General features: G+C 38.9%; 1 protein-coding gene across 1 annotated transcript in view; it reads right to left on the bottom strand.

Moving 5' to 3' along the window:
• The window catches only part of tmeff2a (transmembrane protein with EGF-like and two follistatin-like domains 2a), a 159,416-nt gene that overhangs the window by 26,568 nt on the left and 110,192 nt on the right, over positions 1–22,656 (bottom strand). Inside the window, exon 5 of the mRNA XM_042001360.1 lies at positions 5,924–6,020. Coding sequence (XP_041857294.1) covers positions 5,924–6,020 — 97 coding nt within the window. The remainder of the gene's footprint in view (positions 1–5,923; positions 6,021–22,656) is intronic.

Genomic DNA, 22,656 nt, shown 5'->3' with positions numbered 1-22,656 from the left:
TCTCATTAATTTTCCTTTCACCAATTTATTAGCTGTTGTTGTCATGCATTAGCTGGTGGATCGAGGACATTTGGAGGATTATGAGATATGTAACTGTAGCCAAACTGACTGGTTAAATGCATGGTCCATGGCAACATACAAGATGGAATAACGCCTCGGGGTAATTTCTGAACTCACATTAAGCCTGGTGGAGATGGTGTCTGGATTTCAGCAAGTTTTGAATGACTGTTGCACTGTTGATTTTCATTTGAAATCTTTTTATCAACCCAGTCACCAGGAAACTATAGGAGCCATTTTACGCTTCTACATATCTAAGAGATTCGGTCTCTACTTTTCAACTTTGGTATTTAACTGTTTCTTGCAAACAATATTTACAGACCTTATGTATCTCAAAATAACCTTCATCAACCAGATACTTGGTAGGATGCAGGTTGGGGTGTTTGATAGTTCTAAAACTTTTTTTGTGGTTTAGTTTAGACCACAAAACCTTTTATGAAGACTTAAATTTTGACATATTGTGCAAACTTATCATGAACTAGGGCTAGAGACAAGGAGAAAGGACCCAAACCCAGGATGACCAGACAGGTAGGAATTAAGATTATTTAATAAAAAAATTTTAGTACTGTAAAGCAGAATAATTAAGAACAAGAACCAAAACTAAACAACAAAAACAGAAATCTAACAAGAACTAAACCTGAAACAGAACAACCGTACCACAACTACTTTTCTGCTGTTTGATATTGTTGAAATAAGAACAATAGGGAAAAAATGCCATGAGAGAAAAAAAATACTGTTTTGAAATGTTTTAAAGCATTCACATTTCTAAGATAATCAACAGCGTATCTTCAGTGTCGACTGTGATGCAAGATATAGAGAGAGACTTCAGTTGAGGGTGTTTGTGTGCAGCATGGGGAAACAACAAATCATGGTATGTCTGCATCTGTTGTGGGAGTGTATCAGCGAGGGAGTGTGAGAGCTAGGTGAGCACCCCCCAAATATAGAAATTCAATTTGTTGTGAGCACAGTTTTATTGTACTGAGCTGCCAGAAATAAATGAATGTATGGGAAACACTGCTGTGTTAGGCTCAAACAACTGTGGCTCCAGCTCGTTGTGTGTGTTGTTGTTATTTTGTCCGTTTCATGGTGTGTGTTCAGTGTGTTTTTGTCTCTTTTACCATGCTCTGTCTCTGCACAGCCTCTCCTCATAAACAATACAGTCACCTGCTAATCCTCGAGCCATAACTGCTCCGCCCTAAAAACCCAGCACCAGCAGCCAGTCGTGACCAGATTGTCATGCTATCTGAGGCTTGTTCACATGCCATGCTCTAATTCATAACCTTCGACTAGTCTTACAGTTAATTAGTTAGCCTGCCAGGTGGCCCAAACCAAAAATCTGCCCTTTTTGTCTGCAGGATACCAATCGGTTTGCCAGCTAGTCCATCCTTAAAACCAACCGGCCTGCTCTCCTCCCAGTAAGCCACCATTTCCAGGACTCTACTGCTGCTGTCTCTGTATTCTGCCAGCATTTAAAAAATAATTATGTTTAACCTTATTGACTGCCTGTTTATTTAAATCAAGTAGGGAGTCATGTAAACCTTACTGGGCAGCCCTTTTATTCACACCTTCACAGACACAGCATGTTAGTACAGTTAAAATGCTGAAGACTTTGGCTCAGTAAAAAAAAGGACATTTGCACAGCAAGGTCAGTGGAAATGTAAAAAAACAAACAAACAAACAAACAACAACAACAACAACAAAAACACTAGCGAACTGCTCAAAGGCTCTGTTTTCATTAATTGTAAGAAAGTAAACTCAGTTATGCAAAACATTAAAAGATTACCAAGGGCGGATAACAACAAAGGCACAAAAACCAAAGTCAAAACTTACAAAATGACTAAAATGGAGGCAAAGCAACAATTATTACACTCAAAGCTTCCACAAAGACACATGAAACAGTTACAAAAGCAAGAAAGAAAGGGAACAATAGACGCAAGAAAAGAGAAAGTTTGACAAAAAGTTTAAGTATATGAATACAAAACAACCACCCAAAAAATCTAAAACTTAAACGCAAAAAAAGAAACCACTTGAAAGAATCAAAAGCTATATATATATATATAAAACAACAAAAACAAAAGAAAAAAAGTCCATTACCCCAAAAGCTGGCCAAGTGGGTGTGGGAACAGCCTCCAGTGGATGTATGTGCACATGCTGTACATATGTGTACCTGCATGGACCCAGCTCAAACAACGTAAAGGAACTCTCCAACTCTTCTACCCTTTGCCCTGTTCTTTGTCTGGATTTCTATTGAAATTCCTTTATACTCTCCACAGGATGGGCCTCAATATGGACACAAATGCTGGCTTTGTAAAAACCCCTCTCTCTTTTCTCAGGAGGTCTAACCCCAGCGTTCACCCACCAAGCGTTCCTGCAGCCTCCCCTGCAAGACTGCCTCTGCTATCTGCTTTCCTTTGATTACATCAACACCGATGGATGCTATTGACGGCTTTGAAAGCATGGATTTTTGTGGGTAATTACAGTTTTACACCACAAATGGATCTAAATGGGTTTTGGTGACATTATATTGATCCCTCTGGGGTAAATTAGTATTTTTTTGCCTGCCTGCCTGCATATAGAGTTCAGAAAGCTATAGGAGGGTGGAGTAGAGACAAGTGCAGCATTCTGCCAGCAGAGGTTGATCCATTTACACTATTCTAAGAAACACAAAACTAAGTGCATTTTTTTCTTATCTGAAAACACAGTAAAGAGAAAAAAAATATTCATTTTGTTATTTGTGAATCACAAATGATGACAAATGGCATCAAAAGCACTTTGGTGAAAAAGTGGCCTGAAACTGCAATTTTCTGACGACCCAACGTAACCTTTCATTAAAACAGAAATGTTTACTTTTTACTATCAAATTATAGAATAGTATCAGAGTTAAAAAAAAACATGAATAAACAGATCTGTGCAAAAAGCATACAGAGTGATTATTTTTCATCAGCAAATTACTGTCAGCAACAACTGTCCTGAGATTGGAAAGTAAAGTATTTTTCCAGACGCTCTGGAAAGAGTCCTTTTGGTGCACTTTGATTCCAAATATTGGGATTATTTCCAATATTTTAGATAATTTTAATGCTTAGAATATTGTATGTTTGTGCTCACAGACTCACTAATGGCTCATCCAATTCCAACTCAATGATTCAGCTTCTTGTGTTAAAAGAGAAGGATATGATCTGAATTATCATAGGCTGATTTTACCACGATTTAGAGATCAAGGATCTGTTTTCTGACCTCTAAATGAACTCTTGAAGTGGCAAAGCAGCACTACTCAACATGGCAGACTTTTACTCTTTGGCACCTTCTAACAGCAGCTAATTCTGCATCTGTCTCTCTCCAGCCAGTAAAAGTCAGTCCAATGTTGGTTATTGCCTTATCTATTATGTCATCATTTCTCTCTCTCTTCCTCACTTCCTCTGATAATGTCCCCTTGTGTTTTTGCAGAAGGGGTTGTCAGTTATCGAGATTTAGCAGTGCCTTATAGCGAAACGCAGCGTTCACATGATGCTCCAGGCTGGAGCAAGAAGTTGTGAAATGCGGTTTTTCAGCCCCAGGATGCTGCAGGGCAACAATGTGTTTGGTGTTGCTTTAAACCCACTGGTTTCCTATGATTGAATATTTCACCACAAAAATTGCCACCAGTTTGGTGTGTTGCTTCCCGTTCTCAGAGTTGGAGGATAAAATTAACCACATCTCCTAAATTGTCAGCTGATTATTTAGACTAGTTGTGTATGTGTCTTCTCAAATTAGTTGGATTACAGAGGCATAGTATTTCATGTTTGCAAAGCAGGTTTTACACACCAGATGCCTTCAAGTCTTGTTTTCTGGTAAGTTAGTAAAATCCAATCCAAAGTTAAATGATAGAATATATTTCATGCAGGCTGCAGACTCTCTTCTGTTCTGAATCAATATGAAATCTTTAACTTCTGATTTGTGAGTTAACTTTAAATCAAGACATTTTTATGATCTATAAGCATTATATTTCTAATTCTATTATAATCTATTTATAACTATAGAGTGCCACAGCACCTCAATAAGACCTTGAGATAAACATTTCATCTCTTAAAGACCTGCGCCATTAAAAAAGCCCAGTTAACTGACCAGTCGGTTTAACAGGTGGCAAACGATCCCACAAAACATGATTCATGTATATGTATTGAATGTATTTTGTGTTGATTATCAATGAGACATTTTAGGAATAGTGTACATATTGTACATTAGATAACCATTATAGGAACATTAAATACGCAAAGTGTACAATAGTGAGCTTGCAATCACATAAGGAAATGTCAACCTCTGGTTTCTCCATGGTTACAGCCGCTGTTTTTCATGACTTATAAATTTCAATAAGAGTAAACTTAAAACGAGGTGCATGCAGAAGAACATGATTAATTAATGTGGACTGTTTGTGTTAAAATACAAACCATGCACTATAAACACATTTTACAGTCACCTCTCTCCAATCAAAGTGTGATAAGCTGACAGTTTGTTTGATTAAAACCAGCTGTAGCCTGATTGGAATGACCTGTCATTTTAATCAAAACCATCTTATACAATGCCAGTTGTTGGCTGCTGTTTGATGAAAATTACCCACTGTTGGGTTGCAATTACCTGCCTGATTATTCACCAGAAGCATTCTTATCAAAACACCTCAGGGGTTTTTAAAGATTTAAGAGTACTTGTAGTTTCCGTTTTACAAGAAGGGACACTGAAATATTCATACGTCTGTTTTAATATTTATATCAACCACTTTTTTTTAACAAGCTGCATTATTGGCTTAGGCTGCCTCTCTTGTCTGTCACCTCATTGCCATGTTATGAGATGCACAACTGTCCTATCAGTTGTGCTAAACAAGCTTGAGGCTCCGTTTTCTTTAACGTTTTGTGTGCACACACCATTGACTATATTTCATGCTGAGGCGATCTTATGAATTCTTCCTTAGGGGGATTAAGAAATTGCCAATAAATCAATTTCTGTGTTATAGTGGCATATTAAGGTGCATTTGCGAAAGTGGGTGGCACTGCAAGGAGTGGACTCCAGCTGTTTAGTATTTGCAACAGGGCTAAAAATGCATCATGAAGCCATTCCTTGGCATTATGGTTATTGCACACCAGGGTACATTATCTTTCCATTACATCAAGCAGTTTGATAGAGTCATACTCTCAGGGCACTTCTAATTTCTAGCGGTACATCTGGGATTTCTTACGAGTTCTGCCGTCCTTTTGCTGATACCAGCTGATTGTGTTCCACAGCAAATCAGCAGTGTTGGTTCATTTAAGTCTCATTCATGCTGTACAAAACACTGATTCTGCTGCTAGAATGTTTCAGCAATTGAGCCTCTATTTAATTGGGTTCTATGCATACATGTTTTTATGTGCCCCTGAGGGCTTTTTTCCCCTTTTCGTGTATTTTTTTTTGTACTGCTTTCCTCCTACCACATATGAGCAAGTCAAAAACTCATTACCCACATCCATATCATTTGCAAAAAAAATGGTTAAATCTCTGACAAATGTCATTTCATCACTGAACTAGTTTTTCTTGTGTGAGTCAAAGACATTTTTGGTCTGACATTGCCAAGTCCTGTAAGGATAGTAATTGGATTTCCAGAATAAGTGAAAATCTCCTTTCTCTCCTGGCCCTGCTCTAGTAATTGAGGTTAAATGAAATGGTCAGCCATGCACTAAACCCTCAGTGGGTGTGTGTAGTATAAAGAAGAGCTCTGTTTTACATCCTTTGTGCTCAAACTTACATTTAAACAAATACAAGGTACTTTGATTGAAAATGCTGAAAAAAGGTAAAATGGCAATAATGGTGTCACAAGATTTGGTAAAAAATGGTGGATCGGTGCTGGTTTGTGCAAACTAACCAAACATCCTCTGCATCCACATCACATTCTGCCCCAAACTGGCAAATGTCACAGGTCGACGTCTCCTTCTGCCCAGTCTCTGCTGAACCTTCTCCTCCTGAAAGTGACAAAAAAGAGACAAAGGGAAATATGTGATGCCTGTTTGAAACAGAGGAGGTACAAACCTGTAAGACAGCCCTGCGACAGTGCCCTTCTGACAGTCCTGTGTGACCATGACATACCAGTCTCAGATAACTGAAGTGCATTTACATTCTGTCATATCTCACCCTAATCCCATCTCAGCTATCTCCTTCATCCTTTCACTCTTACCTCGTTCCTTCACCGCTCCTCCACTCCCTCATCCGACTCTCATCTATCACTCTCAAATCCCTGCTGATCTCTTCTGAGTCCCTCTTTTATTTCATCGTGCTGATTTTCTCGTGCTATGAGTGCGACAACTCCTTGGCGGCGGTGTGGGTCCTGGCGTCAGGCTTATAGCGGCTTAGGGACCCCACCAGTGCATATCACGCCTCATGAGTGGCCGAGGGGGAGATGGAATAAGGCAAAAAAAAGCAATCTGGCCAATCTCAAATTGCATTCTGCTACCACAGAGGACTCCTTCAGACTCTGCACGCTCTTCTTCTCCTTCCCTCTCGGCCATCTTCTCTATTAGACAAGCTCTATTTTTAAACTCACTAGGGCCCATGAGAACAACTTTGGAAAAGAAGAAGAGGTGGAAGTTGGCATCATTTCCCAATCTCATATCTTTTATCCTACTAACACATGAACATGCTCAGACAACCACACAGTTGCCACCGAGCATTGCCCTCTTTAACTTTCCCTTCTAAAACTTTTTATCTCTTGGACTGAATTGGAAAGAACACTAGTAGTGGGTTTTAACCTGATTTTCCGCTCTCTGCTCAAGTTGGGTCTGACTTATTTTAAGGTCAAAGTCTGAAAAGTTTACTTTCTTTGACATTTGGACATGCGAGATGCTTCATGCATGACTCCGTACTTCAATTTTGTTGCTGTCCAGTCATATTATTCTAAGTTTCTTTCATCTGTTTTTCAATTCTGTCAAAAACCACAATGCAGCATGCAAGTGGGAAAACTTCCCGTGAATTTCTTTTGTATGCCTTGTTTTGTTTTCAGTGTTTTTCCCCCTTGTTTGAAGCTGGAGGTGTTAAAGAGCAGCCACAGCCATGAGGCAGCGTGTCCTCAGAGAGCTGAATGTTTGCAGCCATGTGGAAAGCTGTACATTTAGTATTCACAGCTTTACCTTCAGGTCACAGGACTGGCAAGATGACAAGGTGTAAAGCGACATTGCCAACCAAAGGAGCTTAAATGTCAAATTATCTTAGTAATCGTGGTAAGAACATACATTGCATGCATGTGCAGGTTTAGAGTCTAATCTATGTTAATTTCTGCAGCTTCTAAAATGTATTGAATTAATCTTTTCTAGTTTACTTAAAGAGATAATTTTATACTACATTACAGACCCTTGATTATATTGCAAGGTCTTGTACTTTATATTTGCATGGTTTTATTAATTAAAAACAAGTTTCTCAGATTGTACATTAATGCTACGTTTTGGTGTCTTCCATATGAAACAATCCAGTTTAGCTACTATCTTTTTAAGGCCTTGATTGTTTCAGTTGTCCAAACAATAAAACAGCCAAACATGCATTTATTTAACAGGTCATTTAACCAAACTACCGAAAGTCTTTGTTTTTTCAAGTTTCTTTAGATTTTTTTTGTAAAATTCACAATTTTAATTCGAACATGAGCTTTGAAGGTGGCAAGAAGATGTATATATGGCTTTATTTAGTAATAAAGCAAAGCAAATCTTCTTTTTCACAGTGATATGTAGGTAGGTACAAACGGTACCAATTTGGCCATACATATTCATTCAAGGTGTGGCCAAAATGGAAAATATTTTCTTTATTTTCGTCCTTCCTTAAAAATCCATAGAGATGCAGACATCACAATTATTAAATCAGACAAATGTAACTGATCAAAAAGTCAAAAGTTAAGTTGCTGAATTTTATGTTCTTTTGTGTTAGTATACCATGAATAATCCTATTTAAGTAATGCAGCATTCCATAGTATAACACAAACTCCTTAACTGAGTAAAGAAAACTGTGTCTCTGTGCATTCATGAATAATTGCTAATTACACCAAGAACGTTCTGTCTTTAGGCTGAATTTTCTGATGCTGATGACACTTGTGGAAAGTAAGAGGTAATTTAATAAAGCAGGTTGGATAAAACTTCTTTTTTAGACAGAAGCAGACAGTCCAGCTCAAATGAGCATAAATTTAACAAGTAAATAAATCCAGTTTTGGTCTGCTAATAGCAGTGATGTGTTAGTTGTTTACAAAAAAGTATTTCTTAGAATAACAGGGTTTGGCCCAAAGTCTACATCGTCACCCCTCAACTCAGGCTCCTCTGGTCTGGTCTGGGTCAACCAAACAGCCTTTTAACATAGTAGATGTGCACTCAGTCACATTTTGAGACCTGATGGGTCTTGTAGGTGAGTGTGGTGCTTCTATGACTAAAACTTCAGTCATCAATAGTTTTGAATTAATAAAGAAGCCCTTAAGTGCACAGTTGTGTTGAAAAGGTTTCAACAAAGGAGGGGCAGGTCTAAGACAATTTTGATGGGGACCCTGTAGTTGCACAGACTTGGAAAAATGTGGCACAAAAAAAGAAAGACCTAGAATTTAGGAAATAATAAATAGTGGTATTATGACTTTTACATCTTTTTTCTATGAAATATAGACAGTTTAGACAGACAAATATTATTACCCATGCAAGCAATTGACATGATAATGATTTATAGTCAAAAACGGATTCATGATCAAGAATGTGGTCGTGTTAATGCAGAAAAAAAAAAAAAAAAAAATCCAAATAAAATGTGTTGCCATGGTGACACCGACAGGGTGTGATCACCAGCGGCCAGAAGTGAAGCTGATTACAGCAGTATTATCTGAACTTGCTGGTTTGGTTCACAATTACCACATTTTTTCACTTTAACATCTTGATTTTAATGATTACAACAATGTCATACTTTAGACCTTTCCTACCCTCTGCTGTGCCTTACACCCCTGGCAACAGAAAGGGTTCATGTTCTCAGAGTACATTATGTGCTGCTTTCACTTGTACTTGGGAGTCTGAGGTTCACCCAAGTAAAGGTTAGTTAATACTTGGTATTTGTTAGAATTTACATAGACAGTTGATGGCAATTTAATTACAAAGCCTTAGTTTCAGATTTTTAGGATGTTTTCGCTGTGGGGACTACAGCTGATTGAATAAGCCAGTTATGACCCTGATCACTGATGTGAATGTGATTTCCCTTTTATATTTATGTCCACATGTGTGAAATTCTGACACACACCACATCAATTTTTAGGTCTTTCAGGCATCATTGCAGGCATGCCTCTCTAGCCTTTTTGCACTGTCAAATGATCAGCTTTGCATAAAGGCTTGTGGGCAGCCAAGCATGTAAGCTCTCCCACGACTCGACTATCCCACACTGCACACGAGAGAAGAAGATGAAGGCAGAGACGAGGAGCCGATGCACACTTCAGGATTGTCTGCTTGGATTTCTTCCATGTGCACGTACGCACACAATGCAAATGCCAGCATTGTCTCAGTTTCCTGATCTTTCTGTCCTTTGCCCCTTTTACAGCACAGCCAGCATTCACACACTCTCTCTCCCAGATCCCCATTCACAGCGCTGCAGGAGCAATTACCAAAAGCAACTGGGGACAGGCAGTGTTTTCTGTTCCTCAAAGCCCAGATAGCCTTGTATAGCACTAACACAACATCTCCCCTGTTTCTGTCTGCTAATCCCTGGGATCAGGAGACACGACGAGGTAATGACTGAAATGATTAGCCCTTCTACTGCCCCCACAATCGCCCCTCGCCAACTCCTACATCACCTAGTATCGATCCATGCCTGGACCAGAGCGCTCAACCCTTGCCTCAATTTTATCTCTAACAAATCTTCCCTTTGCTTCTTTTCTCCCAGCCAGTTCAGTTTAATAAATGTAAGAGTAGCTTTTGCATTTCAGGGAGGGCCAGAGAAAAGGACATAGAGCTTAAAATAAGAGAGAAGGCTGAAAAGGTTTAAGTTACTGGGCAGAAAACAAGAGACTGACGTGAAATGGTGAGTTAAAGAGGAGATAAGCTGGATTAGAGATAAAATGACAGAGGCATGAAGAAACGGTGGATCAGTCACCAAGGTGCTGTGGACCTTCATCTGGAGGTCTCGGAACGTCTTTAATCTCCTGGAGTTTGGCCCTGCATTCACTCATACTAATTCAAATGAAATTACAACAGAACACTATCCATTGAATTTTGAATTTAAATCTGTCTCCACTGGTTACGCTAGCATATGTTTACAAGCCTGTCACAGATAAAGGGGAAAGGTTTGCTTCAGGAGGGGAAACCAGCATTGAGCTTGGAGCTCATTTAACTGAAGCAGCTGGCTCAGTCGCTCTGCTGAGAGTGTGGCACTGGTCCATTGGTTCAGCTTCTTTAAACTGTGAAATACAACCTGGAATAGCCAGAGTGCACAGTAAACAAGAAAAATATTTGTGATGATATGGTAGGGACTTTGGGGAAGAAATACTTTGGTAAATCTGATGGCTTATGAGAAAAAAAGAATACAAATCAATCTGACTGTGACCTCCAATAAGCAAATTAGCACATTGATTATTTACATTAAATGGACTGGTGTTGGACCTAACAGCTAGATTGAAATGTATACACTAACTAATCTTTGCATGCTTTTCTACAGCTATACAGACTCATATAAAGCTGAGATAATACATTTCATTCAGTTCCCTTTCATTTTGGCTTTACCTGTGAATTTCCTGCTAAAACATTTACTACTCATTTCAATTCTGCTCACGTTATCCATTGCTAATCGGACTCCATTTAAATCTGCCAGGATCTTTCTGTTGGTTTCAGTTTATTTTTTAAATACATATCAGATAATTAGCAACCCCTATATTAAAGAACTAACAGGGAATGAGAACAAAATTGATCAGTTGGTTATAATGTTTTGCTGGGAAACCCCAACTCATGGTTTCATGTGAATGCCACTTGGCCTACAACAGTGTCTGTGTTGGTGTAACAAAGTGCCCACCACTGTTTCTAGCAGAAGTTTCTTGCAGCAAGAAACGTGACTAAGCAACCTGACAGAAGCTTAGTTATTTTTCAGAGAAGAATAGAGGACAAATTGCAAGAAAATCTTGCAGCAAGAAACAGTTGCTAGAAATGAAAAACATCTTCAGTGCATGCCTGTTAAATGGGGGTCTAAATGTTTGGATGTGGTTTTAATGCATTGTTTGATTGTTGTATGCATTTAAATTCAAGGCTGAAATACACCTAACAGACATACATTTTGCCATAAAAAATTATAAAGGCACTGCATATGGACAATATTTAGCAATACATAAATAAACAACTGATTATCTTCAGACAGAGGCTTCTTCAAGTTCTCTGGTCTTTCCTGACACAGAAACAACCTAACACATTAACTCTACTGCAACAACATAATCCCAATCTGCAGATTAATGAAATAAAATTCAAATTACAGAACATTTAAACCTTAGCCTACAAGATATTGAAAACAACTATTTTCCCAAAGATCTCCTCCCTCAAAAACTGACAGGGCAGGAGGGACACAAGTGAAGAGGCCATAATGAGTCCTCTGAATGAGCTACAGGATTTCATAGCTGAGATGGGAGATGCTGCTGCAGGGATGATTCACCTGTCATGATTTTATCGATGCTGAAAAAATCTCCCATGACATGTGTGCAAGTGTTTGCCTCACGGTGCATAGGGGGCTCAGCGAAAGAAGGGTCTACAGTCTTAAAAACTAAACTCAAAAGCCCAGATTAAAGAGGCAACAGTGGTATGAGTATAATGACTTCTAAATAACCAGCCCAGTCTCAATCTATCCCAGATTTCACAGGCCCCAGACAACCTGACAGAAGCTTAGTCATTTTGCAGAGAAAAATAGAGGACAAACTGCAATGTCCAGATGTGCCAAGCTGATATAGACTCTTTGATATTGGCCCAAGGCTGTAACAGCTGCCAAGAATGCCTCCAATAACTACTGAGTGAAGAGGGGAGAATCTTCCTGTCACACTTTTCTAGATTTTCTTCTTTTTTTTCTTCTTTTAACACTTTTGTTTTCCTGCTGTAATGCATCATATAGACACAGGTGCTGTATGGTGTTGGGATGTCTTTTTCTATATGGACACATCAGTGATCTCAAAAGGAGTTTAAGAGAGAGCAGAGACAAAGGATCATTCATTTGATCGAGTGTACGCAGGGATTATAAGAGTTCATTTCTTTCGGTGAGTACACGCAGACACACACTGACTTTCACAGACAAAGACACACACCCAAACACAGACAGGAGATTTAGGGCACTCTAGTGTGCGGCTATCATACAGATGATGAATGAAGCCCACACACCCCTGCAAAACAGAGCAGGACCACTACGACCTTGGTTGCAAACACACTGGGGAGAGATGTAGAGAAGCGGTGAGGGATGACAAAGATGCAAGCTGATATATCCTACATACAGCTGTGTGCACTTGCTAAAAAAGATACAGCATAAACCAAACATAGCTCACTTTGGTTACTTGAATCAAACTTCACAGTTTAATCAAAATCACTCATTTATTTGGCTCATATGGGAAGGTGTGATTGCCATGTGCTAATATCATCATATGATATTATATAATTGAAGATGCATGCGTGCCAAACACAAGCTGTCTAACTGATTGTAGTAGTCAAGACTTAATGACAGAATTCCTTTTGTACAGACTTGTACGTAGGCTTCATGCATAACAGCAGACGAGTGAAACAACCCAATAACCAAGTTCCTGTTTTCACTGATAATGAATGAGGCAGACAAAATATAGAGAGCACCTCTATAAGCAAACTTCCAAATTAATCATGCAGTGCAACTGAACATTATAACCTTCCATAAAGTGCAGGGTTGTTGTTTTAATGAACAGCACTACTTTTAGCTATTTGTGCCCAAATTAATGACTATTTATAAATGCATTAAATGTTCCAAAAGACTTATATGTAGACAACAAAAGTAATGTACAATGCCAGCAAAACCAAATTATTCCTCTTGGCAGGTGTGATAAATCTTGCCATAGGCTGCTCTCTTCCAGTAAAAGGACATGCGATCCATGAAAGGTGATACAGGAAGCAACGAACATGAGCCAAAGAGCTGATAATGGCCTAGCATGATACAGAATCTATCCCACAGTCACAACGTATCAGCACTGGGTACAACTGGTGCACATGGTTTGAACTCTGTCACATCTAAGATATAATCTCTTAGTTGTGTGGGGAGCTCCATTAAAATTGGACTGTGCTGACAATTAAACTATGAAACCCATCAATCAAAATGACATTATCAACGGGCTGCTGCCCCAAGTGGCCGATCTGACAGGCTGAGCTGGGCCAGAGAACAGAAGACAGGCAAATGATCCATAAACATAATGGACATCAATATTGAAAAGATGACAGATGAGACTGCCGACAGAGGCCAGGATTCAATTTCTATTCTTTTTTTTTCTTCTGCTGTAGGAGACCATATCGCTTTTCACAAAGTCATTTGTCAGCCATAAGGCCAATGAGGAGAAGCCAAGCTCCTCCAACATGTGAGCCAAGGGCGGTTGTTTCAGTGACGCAAATGACAAAATGAATCAGGCATGGTACAATAATGACTGATATAAGTAATGATACTATCAAACGCTTCGTGGGCACTGGCACAGAAACACAAAACTTGTGTGGCAGCACAGAGACATAACCTAAAATCCATCAAGTCCCATTTTCTAAGATTTAAATGAGGACATGGAGCACAATCTTAAGATTTTTACACGGCACTAAGAGGAAGAAAAAAGCACATTTCTAACTGTTGATGTTGATTAATGAGAGCAATGTCACCTAAATTTGGTTTGAAAAAACAAAAAAGACTAATTTACTTCCTGTCAAACTGATCAGACAAAGTTCAAGATAGTTATTTTCCAGCCTGTTTGAATAATTAAGATATGTTGACATCTGATTCAGAACAGATTGTATATCTTTGTTTACCACTGCATGGAAAAACAATATGCAGCATCAAAGCCTGATGCTGCACTGAGTGCTTTTCACTTCAGTGAATTTTGCTTGGCCAAGTTTGACTTGATGACACCATAACTCAGGTAATATTGTCATTGAGCTGGATTTACAATTTGCTGACTCTCAGCAAACTCCAATCAGAAATGACAGGCATCAGTGGAAGATTTGATTCGCATAATCACATCTCATCCCAGTAATAGTTGGAGAAGAATGCAATTTATATAGTTGGAAATCCTGATGAAGGCCAGAACCTTTTTAATGTGGCACACCTAAATACTGTATTTAATAAAATATCCTCACAAAATCTTAGCTAAGTTAGCTTTTAGTTGCATTACATTCCACAGTATAAATAAAAAGTTCCCTTCCTCTGGTTTCCTTTTTGGGGGTATCAACCTTTAACAAAATGAACAGAAGTTAGACAATAGTCTTAATTATGCTAGAACCCAGGCACCTGATCTAGCTGTTATTGCTGCTGCAGTCATTTTACCATCAAATGTTAACATTTACGCATATGCAGCTAAGCTAGCCAAACCAACATTAGCTAACTTGCTTAATTTAGCTTTTGAACACTGTGCATATTACCGTTACATAGTGTTCAAAACCTAAGCCAAGAGGATGTGAATCAAAAATGATGGAGAACCAAATTCAGTCTCTTCCTTGAATGTGTGATTTAAATTCTCTACACACTGAATAAATAAGGAAAATTTCAATTCAGGCAGATAACATAAACTCACTTTTCTGAGCCACCAATAAACTAAAAGAGGTATAACTGTAATTTTTAAAAAGATCATAGTTAAAAATGCATCTGTTAATGACAAAAGATGATCCATAGATAAAGCATCCAGCTCTGTCAGGGTCCTTATAAATGCATTACAAATGGGAATCGTGGCTCTAAAAAAATGTTTTTTCTTCTCTTATTACCTGACAGTTGTAGTGACTACTTAACTATAGGATCTGCAGAGCGCCAGAGCTCAATAGTGTTGCATTCAGATTGCTCAAAAAACCTCAAGAAGGGTAACCTGTGAGGACCACACATTATTTCTTACCTGGCAATGTACTTTGATGGCTACATATGCAAGTAATATTTCAGAGAAACTTAATGTTCCTTAAACAACTTGCCTGCATCCTTGTAAGAAAAAAAGAGAAAGAAAAGGGGTTTATTATCATATTCATAGTTACTGGAAGCTGGAACCTATCTCAGATGCCACTGAAACAGAGGTCACTGATATATTACAGGGCTAACAGAAACACACCAAGAATACTCACATCCACACATTGGCTTAGTTTAGAAATACCAGTGAATGCACCGTGTACCACCATAAGTGGATGTAATGCATGATGGGCCTTACAGGCAAAGAGAAAACATGCAAACTCCCCACAGGAAAGTCATAGCCTACCAGCATGTTAGAACCCATAACCATCATGCTGCGAGGCAAGAGTGCTAACTAGTGCTGCCCACAATATCTGTCTAAAAATAGTTGAATATTAATAAAAGCAGGCATTCGAGCCCGTTTTTGATACTCTGTGCTGTGTCACACTTCAGTCCATAGACACACACTCAAAAAAAGCTTTACTGGTGATTTTTTTTATTTTTTTTATTTTTCACAACAGGCACACACATCAAAGGGCAGTTTGGGGTGAGTTTCAATAAAGTCCATGAACAGTCACAGTATGCCTCTTCCTGTTTTTGAGTGCCTCGCTTTCATAAGAGTATTATCAGGAGCTTGCTTTTTTTCTTACATAGTCCCTGAATTAGTCATGAGCCTCTACAAGAGAAACATACCAAACATATTAGAATGCATACATTTGGAATTTGGAGCAGCTTAATATTTTCACACAAAAAGGCATTTCACGGTGTACTGCTTCACCAGCAGCAGGGTGTGGAATCAGCTTTTGTGCTTTTTTCTTTTGTATTCGCAACAGTTTACACAGACCTTTTGTGAGCAGCCTCTTGGTGAGCTGTGTACCAGGCAAGATTCGCCTTTTAATACCAAAATACACCAAAATGCCCAGAGCAAGTTGTACTGCACTTCAAATAACAAAGGGAAAAAGCAAAGCTTTCTAAAGACACCCATCTTTTTCAAGTTTTATTTTACCAGTGCATTATGACAAAGTCACAGTGCTGATCCATCACACCCACTTCCAGGTAAGTTGTGAAACACTAAGGGTCATTCCCAGGTCCTTCCACTGACCTTACCACTTGGCCTTAGCCCTCAATTTCAAAAGGGAAAAATGCCTCTTCTCTCTCATGAGTAAAGCTAAAGTCATCTAACCCTCCAACTGAGGTGTGGAGGACCATTTGGCTGGGTAGATCACCATCCTAAAACTTAAAAGAAAAGGAGCAATCCCGGTTCCTTCAAGTGATCTTACAACTTAGCCCTACCCCTCTATTTTGTAAGGGGAATGGGCCCTTTCTCTTTCATAAAGTAAGGATAAAGTGGTGGTGGTTACCTAGCCCCTCAACAGGTGTGCTGAGGACCATTTTGGTGGTTATATGACCACTGTAATATCCTCATCCTAAAAAGAAAATGAGCAATCCTGACCCCACCAAGGGACAAAATTTGATTGCATTTGATAGTGGATGTCTTTGTTTTTCCTTTATTTCAAGTCCATTGAATTTTACATAGAGTAAATGAGAAATAAAATGAATGATCCTTATTATTTGGTCAATGTTCTTTGTCTTGTCTATCTGTCCTTCCTTCAATTACTCCATTATTTGTTCTCATACACATGCCACACAAGGATTTTGAATTTCCTATCCATATCTCACATCAGCAGGCTCGTTGGAAATTCAATTAATTTCCCTCTCAGCTTGACTCACAGCTATAGGCATCTCTAATCTTGTAATATTAACTCTCAAAGCCCCAGCACAATCTGAAGAATACAAGAATGAGCTGGCAGGTAACATACAACCACTCTATTCAGTCCCTATCTCCTACTTTTCACTCTTGTGTAAAATTGTTTGTAGAGAGGGCCTTCAGGGAATGAATAAAACAAAAACCAAAACCAAAACAATCAAACAAAAAACTCCAAACAAAAAAACACCAGAAGCCTACAATACTACAACATCATGAGCCATGGTTGTGAGACATTACAAGGCTTCCACAGTACAAAGTCCTGTAATGACATGCAGTGACTGTTCTTTTTCAGTGTGTCAAATTACAGCTTCCACATGTCTCCTACATGTGACTCACCTTTACGTGTTCACACTGACCAAGCACAGGAGTCTTACTGCGGCCCAGAATGTGCTTTCAAATAGCATGTCAGTGTTAGGGAATCATAGGAGTCGCAGTAGCAGTGTTTAGATTGGTGTGCTCTGTTGTGCCGCTTCTATCTTAAACACACACACACACACAGACACACACACACACACACACAAACATCGATTTGGCTCTGTAATTACCTTCACTGTCGGCTCAGAAGCGCATCAAAAGTGCCAACTCCCTACCTTACAAACAGAGAAGTGCGAAGCAATGAAGGCACAATAGACTTTGCCTTCAACAAGTTGTGTTAAAAGGGGTGTTTAGATCGGGTCAAAAGAAAGCCTCCTTGCTTTTTTATTTTTTTAATAAGGATTAAATTGTTGTACCTTGTGAATTTGTGAGTTAGCAAATTGTGTTGGTATGAAACTTCTTGATCAGAAAGCAAGTATATAGATGTATATAGATGTCTGTGCATTCTCCAATTTGATTAGACTGCTTGTAGTTCTCATCATAACTAATAATTCTCTCTGTAGATGCTAATGCTGCTAAGGACTTGCAGTCACTTTGTCACAAACAAAACAATAGTAGACAATTAAACAATCAGTTAAGCTAATTTTTAAAACTTAGCTAGCTAAGCCACGCTAGCAAAATGACAGAGCCATGTTAGCCATTTCTTTTTTTCCCAGTCTTTATGCTAAGCTAACTGTATCTGAAAGTGGTAATACTATTCAAAAGCAAACAGTCCTTTAGCATACCTATTAATGTGAAGTCAGAGACTTAAAATGGAACATCTTCTACTGTCATTATGTGGAAACAACTCCTTATCATATTACCCTATAAGACCCGAGGGCTAGTGAACCAAGCTAACCTAGCTGCTGGGAGTATTTCCATGCTCTCCACTAGTGGTTTCGTTGTCATATTTAGCCACTTGCCAACTGGAAGACAGATAAAGTATAACATTTAGCGTCAGTACATCCATTCATATTTTACTACTTGTCCTTGTCCTACAAAGCAAGTGGTGAGTCCACATGGCAGCACAAGACAGACTGTTTCTGTAGACTAATGCTGTGTTTGACCAGTAGTGTAATTAGAGTAATTTGTTGTAGGTTTTACAAATGGCCAGCCTGGCTGCAGAGCAGCTTTTGTTGACTTGATAAATATCCAGTAATGTTATACAAAAAAAAGTCATTAATGTTCCTGTGTTCAGATCACTGAGCTGTTGGTTTCAAACAAATATCTTGTAGCCAAGGAATGCTGCGAGAAATGTTTCTGTGTTAAGTTTATAGTGAAAGGTTTTTTTCCCAAACCACATCTTACTAATGTTTTTAAAAAGTTGCATAACATATATATATTTTTTAAATCTGTGTGTACATCCCTCAGGCAGGAAGAACTGATGACATAGAGACAACAAGAGAAAAACAATGCAACAATGGAGAAATAGCATTTAAATGTGCACTTTATTTCTGTGTGAATCTCGTAGCAGAGATTGGGGTAATCATCACGTTTGAATGAATAATATAATGGAGATGGTGACTAAGCTTTGCTATTAAATTTCACATGAGGTCAGCATTAAGGTTACTGAAAGTTGAATAAGACTTTTCTTAGTGTGGTTTAGTGGGAATCTTTATAAGTGAAGCAATAAAAACTGAGCTAGTCAACTGAGGAAAATAAACATAAGCTACTACCTAGATGTACCAGGGGAAATGAATATACTGCACTTTACTGTGAATACTTAATATAAAAATATTAATATGAAAATACTCACCCTAGTTGACTGTAAAAATTACGACCTTCTTTAACAACCAGCCATTAAAAACACAAAACAATCTCTCCAACCACCAAAGGCTCATTTTTACATCTTTGCGCTACTTTACTTTCCTCTGTGTTAAACTGGTCTCTGCCTGGACAGTAAATGAATCTTGGGAGCTGTAAAATGAAACAGACAGGAGGATCTGTTTAATGATTGTTATTTGGGCCTAAAATATTAGGAATAGTTTCCTTTTCTTTCTGTAGGAAGCTTCTATTAGAACTAGGGATTGGCATTTCAGGTGAATTTTGAAGTCAACTGGTCAGGCTATTCAAAATCAATTAGATGATATGTCATGATGTCACCATGACATCATCAATAATGAAATGAAGAATAATTTATCTCTAAATGGAAATTGTAATATATGTGAGATGTTATTTGTAAAATGTGTATCTTCCATTACATAAATAAGTATTCTTTATTTTGTTGCACAGCAGGTAGATAAGAACGTGGAACAGGGAGAGACTGGGATTGAACCTATGCTGGATGTATTTAAGGGGCGACTGCTGTGCTAGATAAACTAAACGCTGCGCTCACAGTGTTCAGAAACAACAAAACCAGTTTTTTCCTCATTTTTCTGCCTGGTCTTTTTGCCCCTGAAACGCAATATTTCTTTGCTGTTTTAGTAACCGTGCTGCTCTGGTCTGTTTCCTCTGCTAACTCCAACGTCTGTCTCCAAACCAAGCTCTGGAGGCAGAGGTGTGGTGATTCCTCTTGGATGAAGCTGCAGCTAGCCCAGCAGTGGTGAAGCAGACACGGGACTCTGGTGGAACTGGAAAAGCCGTGTGGTGTTTATTGCTAAAGTTTGTAGCAAAACATTCACTGTTTTACAGGTATTTTCTCACAGTTAACTTTCGCTCTGACTCTGACCTACGCTTTGTCAGATCAGCTGGTGTGCTGTACGTTTCCCTCTCTTTTCCCCCCTCTCTAGCTCGACCTTAAAGGGACCATGTTGTTCTTTTAACACAGCACTGTAAACAGCACCATGTTTCTACACACTGACACATAACTCTGGTCCAAATAAAAAGTCGACTTTTTTTTAAAAAGCTGTAGACTTTGTGTACCGTTTTGACTAATCGATTAGTCGATTATTCATCCATCCATCAATCCAAACATCCATCCATTCATCCATCCATCCATACCACTAAGTCCAACTCAGGGTCGTGGGGGAGCTGGAGCCTATCCCAGTAATTAGCAGGCGAGAGGCAGGGTACAGCCCTGGACAGGTCGCCAATCCATCGCAGGGCCAAAACAGACAAACAACCATTCACACTCACAGTCATACCTAGGGAGAATTTAGAGCAATTAACCTAACTAACATGTGTATCTTTGGGTGGTGGAAGGAAAACTACACTACCCAGAGAGAACCCATTTATACACAGAAAGAGCACGCTCGCTCGCTCACTCACTCACTCACTCACTCACTCACTCACTCACTCACTCACTCACTCACTCACTCACTCACTCACTCACTCGCTCACTCACTCACTTTCTTTGCTTTTTAATGCTCTGAGCCATTTAGAAGCACTTCAGGCGCTCATACAACAAAAGAAATCTGCTGAGCAAATTCCTGTGAGAAACAAATGTGCTTTTACCAAGGCTACCAGGCCACAGGGGAAGACACCTGGCATGTCATTTTGGTGGATACTCTAAAGCTGCAGCATTTTGCTTGAGCACTTAGAATGAAGATAGTGGAGACAGTTCATAAGAGCACTCCTTTGGAAACTCTACTGACAATGTGATGACAGCCTACTTTTTTTTCCTGTACCACAGAGTAAAAGGACCTACACTTTCAAACACCAGATGTTTCTTACTCAGAGCATCCTGACTTTGCAACTATCATTAGCTTTACAAACTGTTTAAGTGTTTAATTTATTTTTCTTACTTTTTGTGATATTTTTGAAGGGGTAGGAGCAAGCTTTAATTCCTCTGTGTTTACCATCTGTTGAGCAGGAAACAACAGATAGGCTCGATTTGGTCAAGGGCCATATGGCATTGTTGTCTAAGAACTAAATGTTTCCCTCAGAATCACTTGACAAAAAGAGACTTACAATTGAAAAATGGACAAAACTACAATCAGTGTTACAAATCACAGCCTTCTGAATTTGTGAATAGGCAACATTTGCATGAGTTTGCAAGATACACATGCCTAAAATTATTTACATGTTGCAAATATGTAAGAACATGTATAGTTTTAACAAATAAGTGGTTTGGATTTATGTTAGCATATAGTTAGCATATGTGTAGTTTGCATATACATTATGTTACATAATTAGCATATTCATAATTTTAGCAAATAGGTAGTTTGTATCAATATTAACAAAGGTAGCATACCCTGTTATATGTAGCTATTAAACATCTATGTAGTTTATATGTTACCTCATCCATATTTAGCTTATGTAAAGTTTTCATCTAGTTAGCATAAACTTAGTATACATAGTTAGCATACCCTATATGTAGGCTGCTATGTATATCTACCTTCAGGTAAGTTCAGGTAAGTAGCTTTAAAACCTCTGAAGGTAGGTACACAAAAGGATAGTCAGGCCAATTTTTGTGCCCATCTCCCTCTTATGAACAAAGCCAGCAAAGACCCAATTGTTGGATGTTTGCAAGTGACATCGTGACTGATTTTCTTGTGGTGTGGGATGTGTTAAGAGTGATTTTGTCCAGTCCGATCCGCTCAGGGGGGCCATGGAGGGAGAGATCGTGGATAATAAACATGTTCAATATTCGAGAATATAAATCCTGTAGTGTGGGGGTCACGTGTACGGAACAAAAGCCAATCAAGACGTAAGCTGACTCAAGCCTGGTACACACATAATGATATTTGGGCTGTTTTTGTCCCAATTTTCTTCCTGACCTCGGATGGCAAACGCCCAATCATCGTGAGATTTCCCTGTCCAATCATCATTTGGTCTGTGGTGTGTTACGAGCCGATTTGTCCCAATAATCTGCTCCAAAACGGGTTGTAGCTGACAATTGGGAACATTGAACATTTAATGTTTGATGTTTAATACTTCAGTGCTGATTTCTGAAGAATGCAGACGACTTGCGCATTCTGACTGCGTGGGTGGTGATCAGAGAGCGAGCTGGCTGGGGAACAAGGAAGTAAATAAAGTCCGTGTTCACGCCGTCTCCAGTCTGTTCTTTTTTTCAGTTCTGGCTTTTTCTGTTAACAATAGTCCCAAGACCACCATCATTCCCTCATCCTATATATCCCCTTCCACGCTGTGTGTTTTTCGATTGTTACTATGGTTCTTCTTCTACGTTTTTTGCTGGTTGTTGCTATGGTTCTTTTTTTACATTTCAACGTTTGTCCGGCTCGGAGGACTAGATTGTAGTTGAGTTGCTAGACAGCATCTTCGTGTGTGTGTTGTTCCGTGATTACATTTTCGGAGCACACCACACACAGTACGATCAAAACTGATTTTTTTTATCTTCACGTGTGAGGTCTCGACCAAATAAAAACACTCATTAAATTAATTTGTGTGACTGTATGGAGATATAAGTTGAGTAAACTGGTGGCCTATTAGTTTACAACAACAAATGTAATGATGTTGCTCTCCGAGATGCGCTCTCTGTT

The sequence above is a fragment of the Melanotaenia boesemani genome, chromosome 12 (genome assembly GCF_017639745.1).
Source record: "Melanotaenia boesemani isolate fMelBoe1 chromosome 12, fMelBoe1.pri, whole genome shotgun sequence".
Lineage (NCBI taxonomy): Eukaryota > Metazoa > Chordata > Actinopteri > Atheriniformes > Melanotaeniidae > Melanotaenia > Melanotaenia boesemani.
This window is presented reverse-complemented; position numbering and strand designations above follow the sequence as displayed.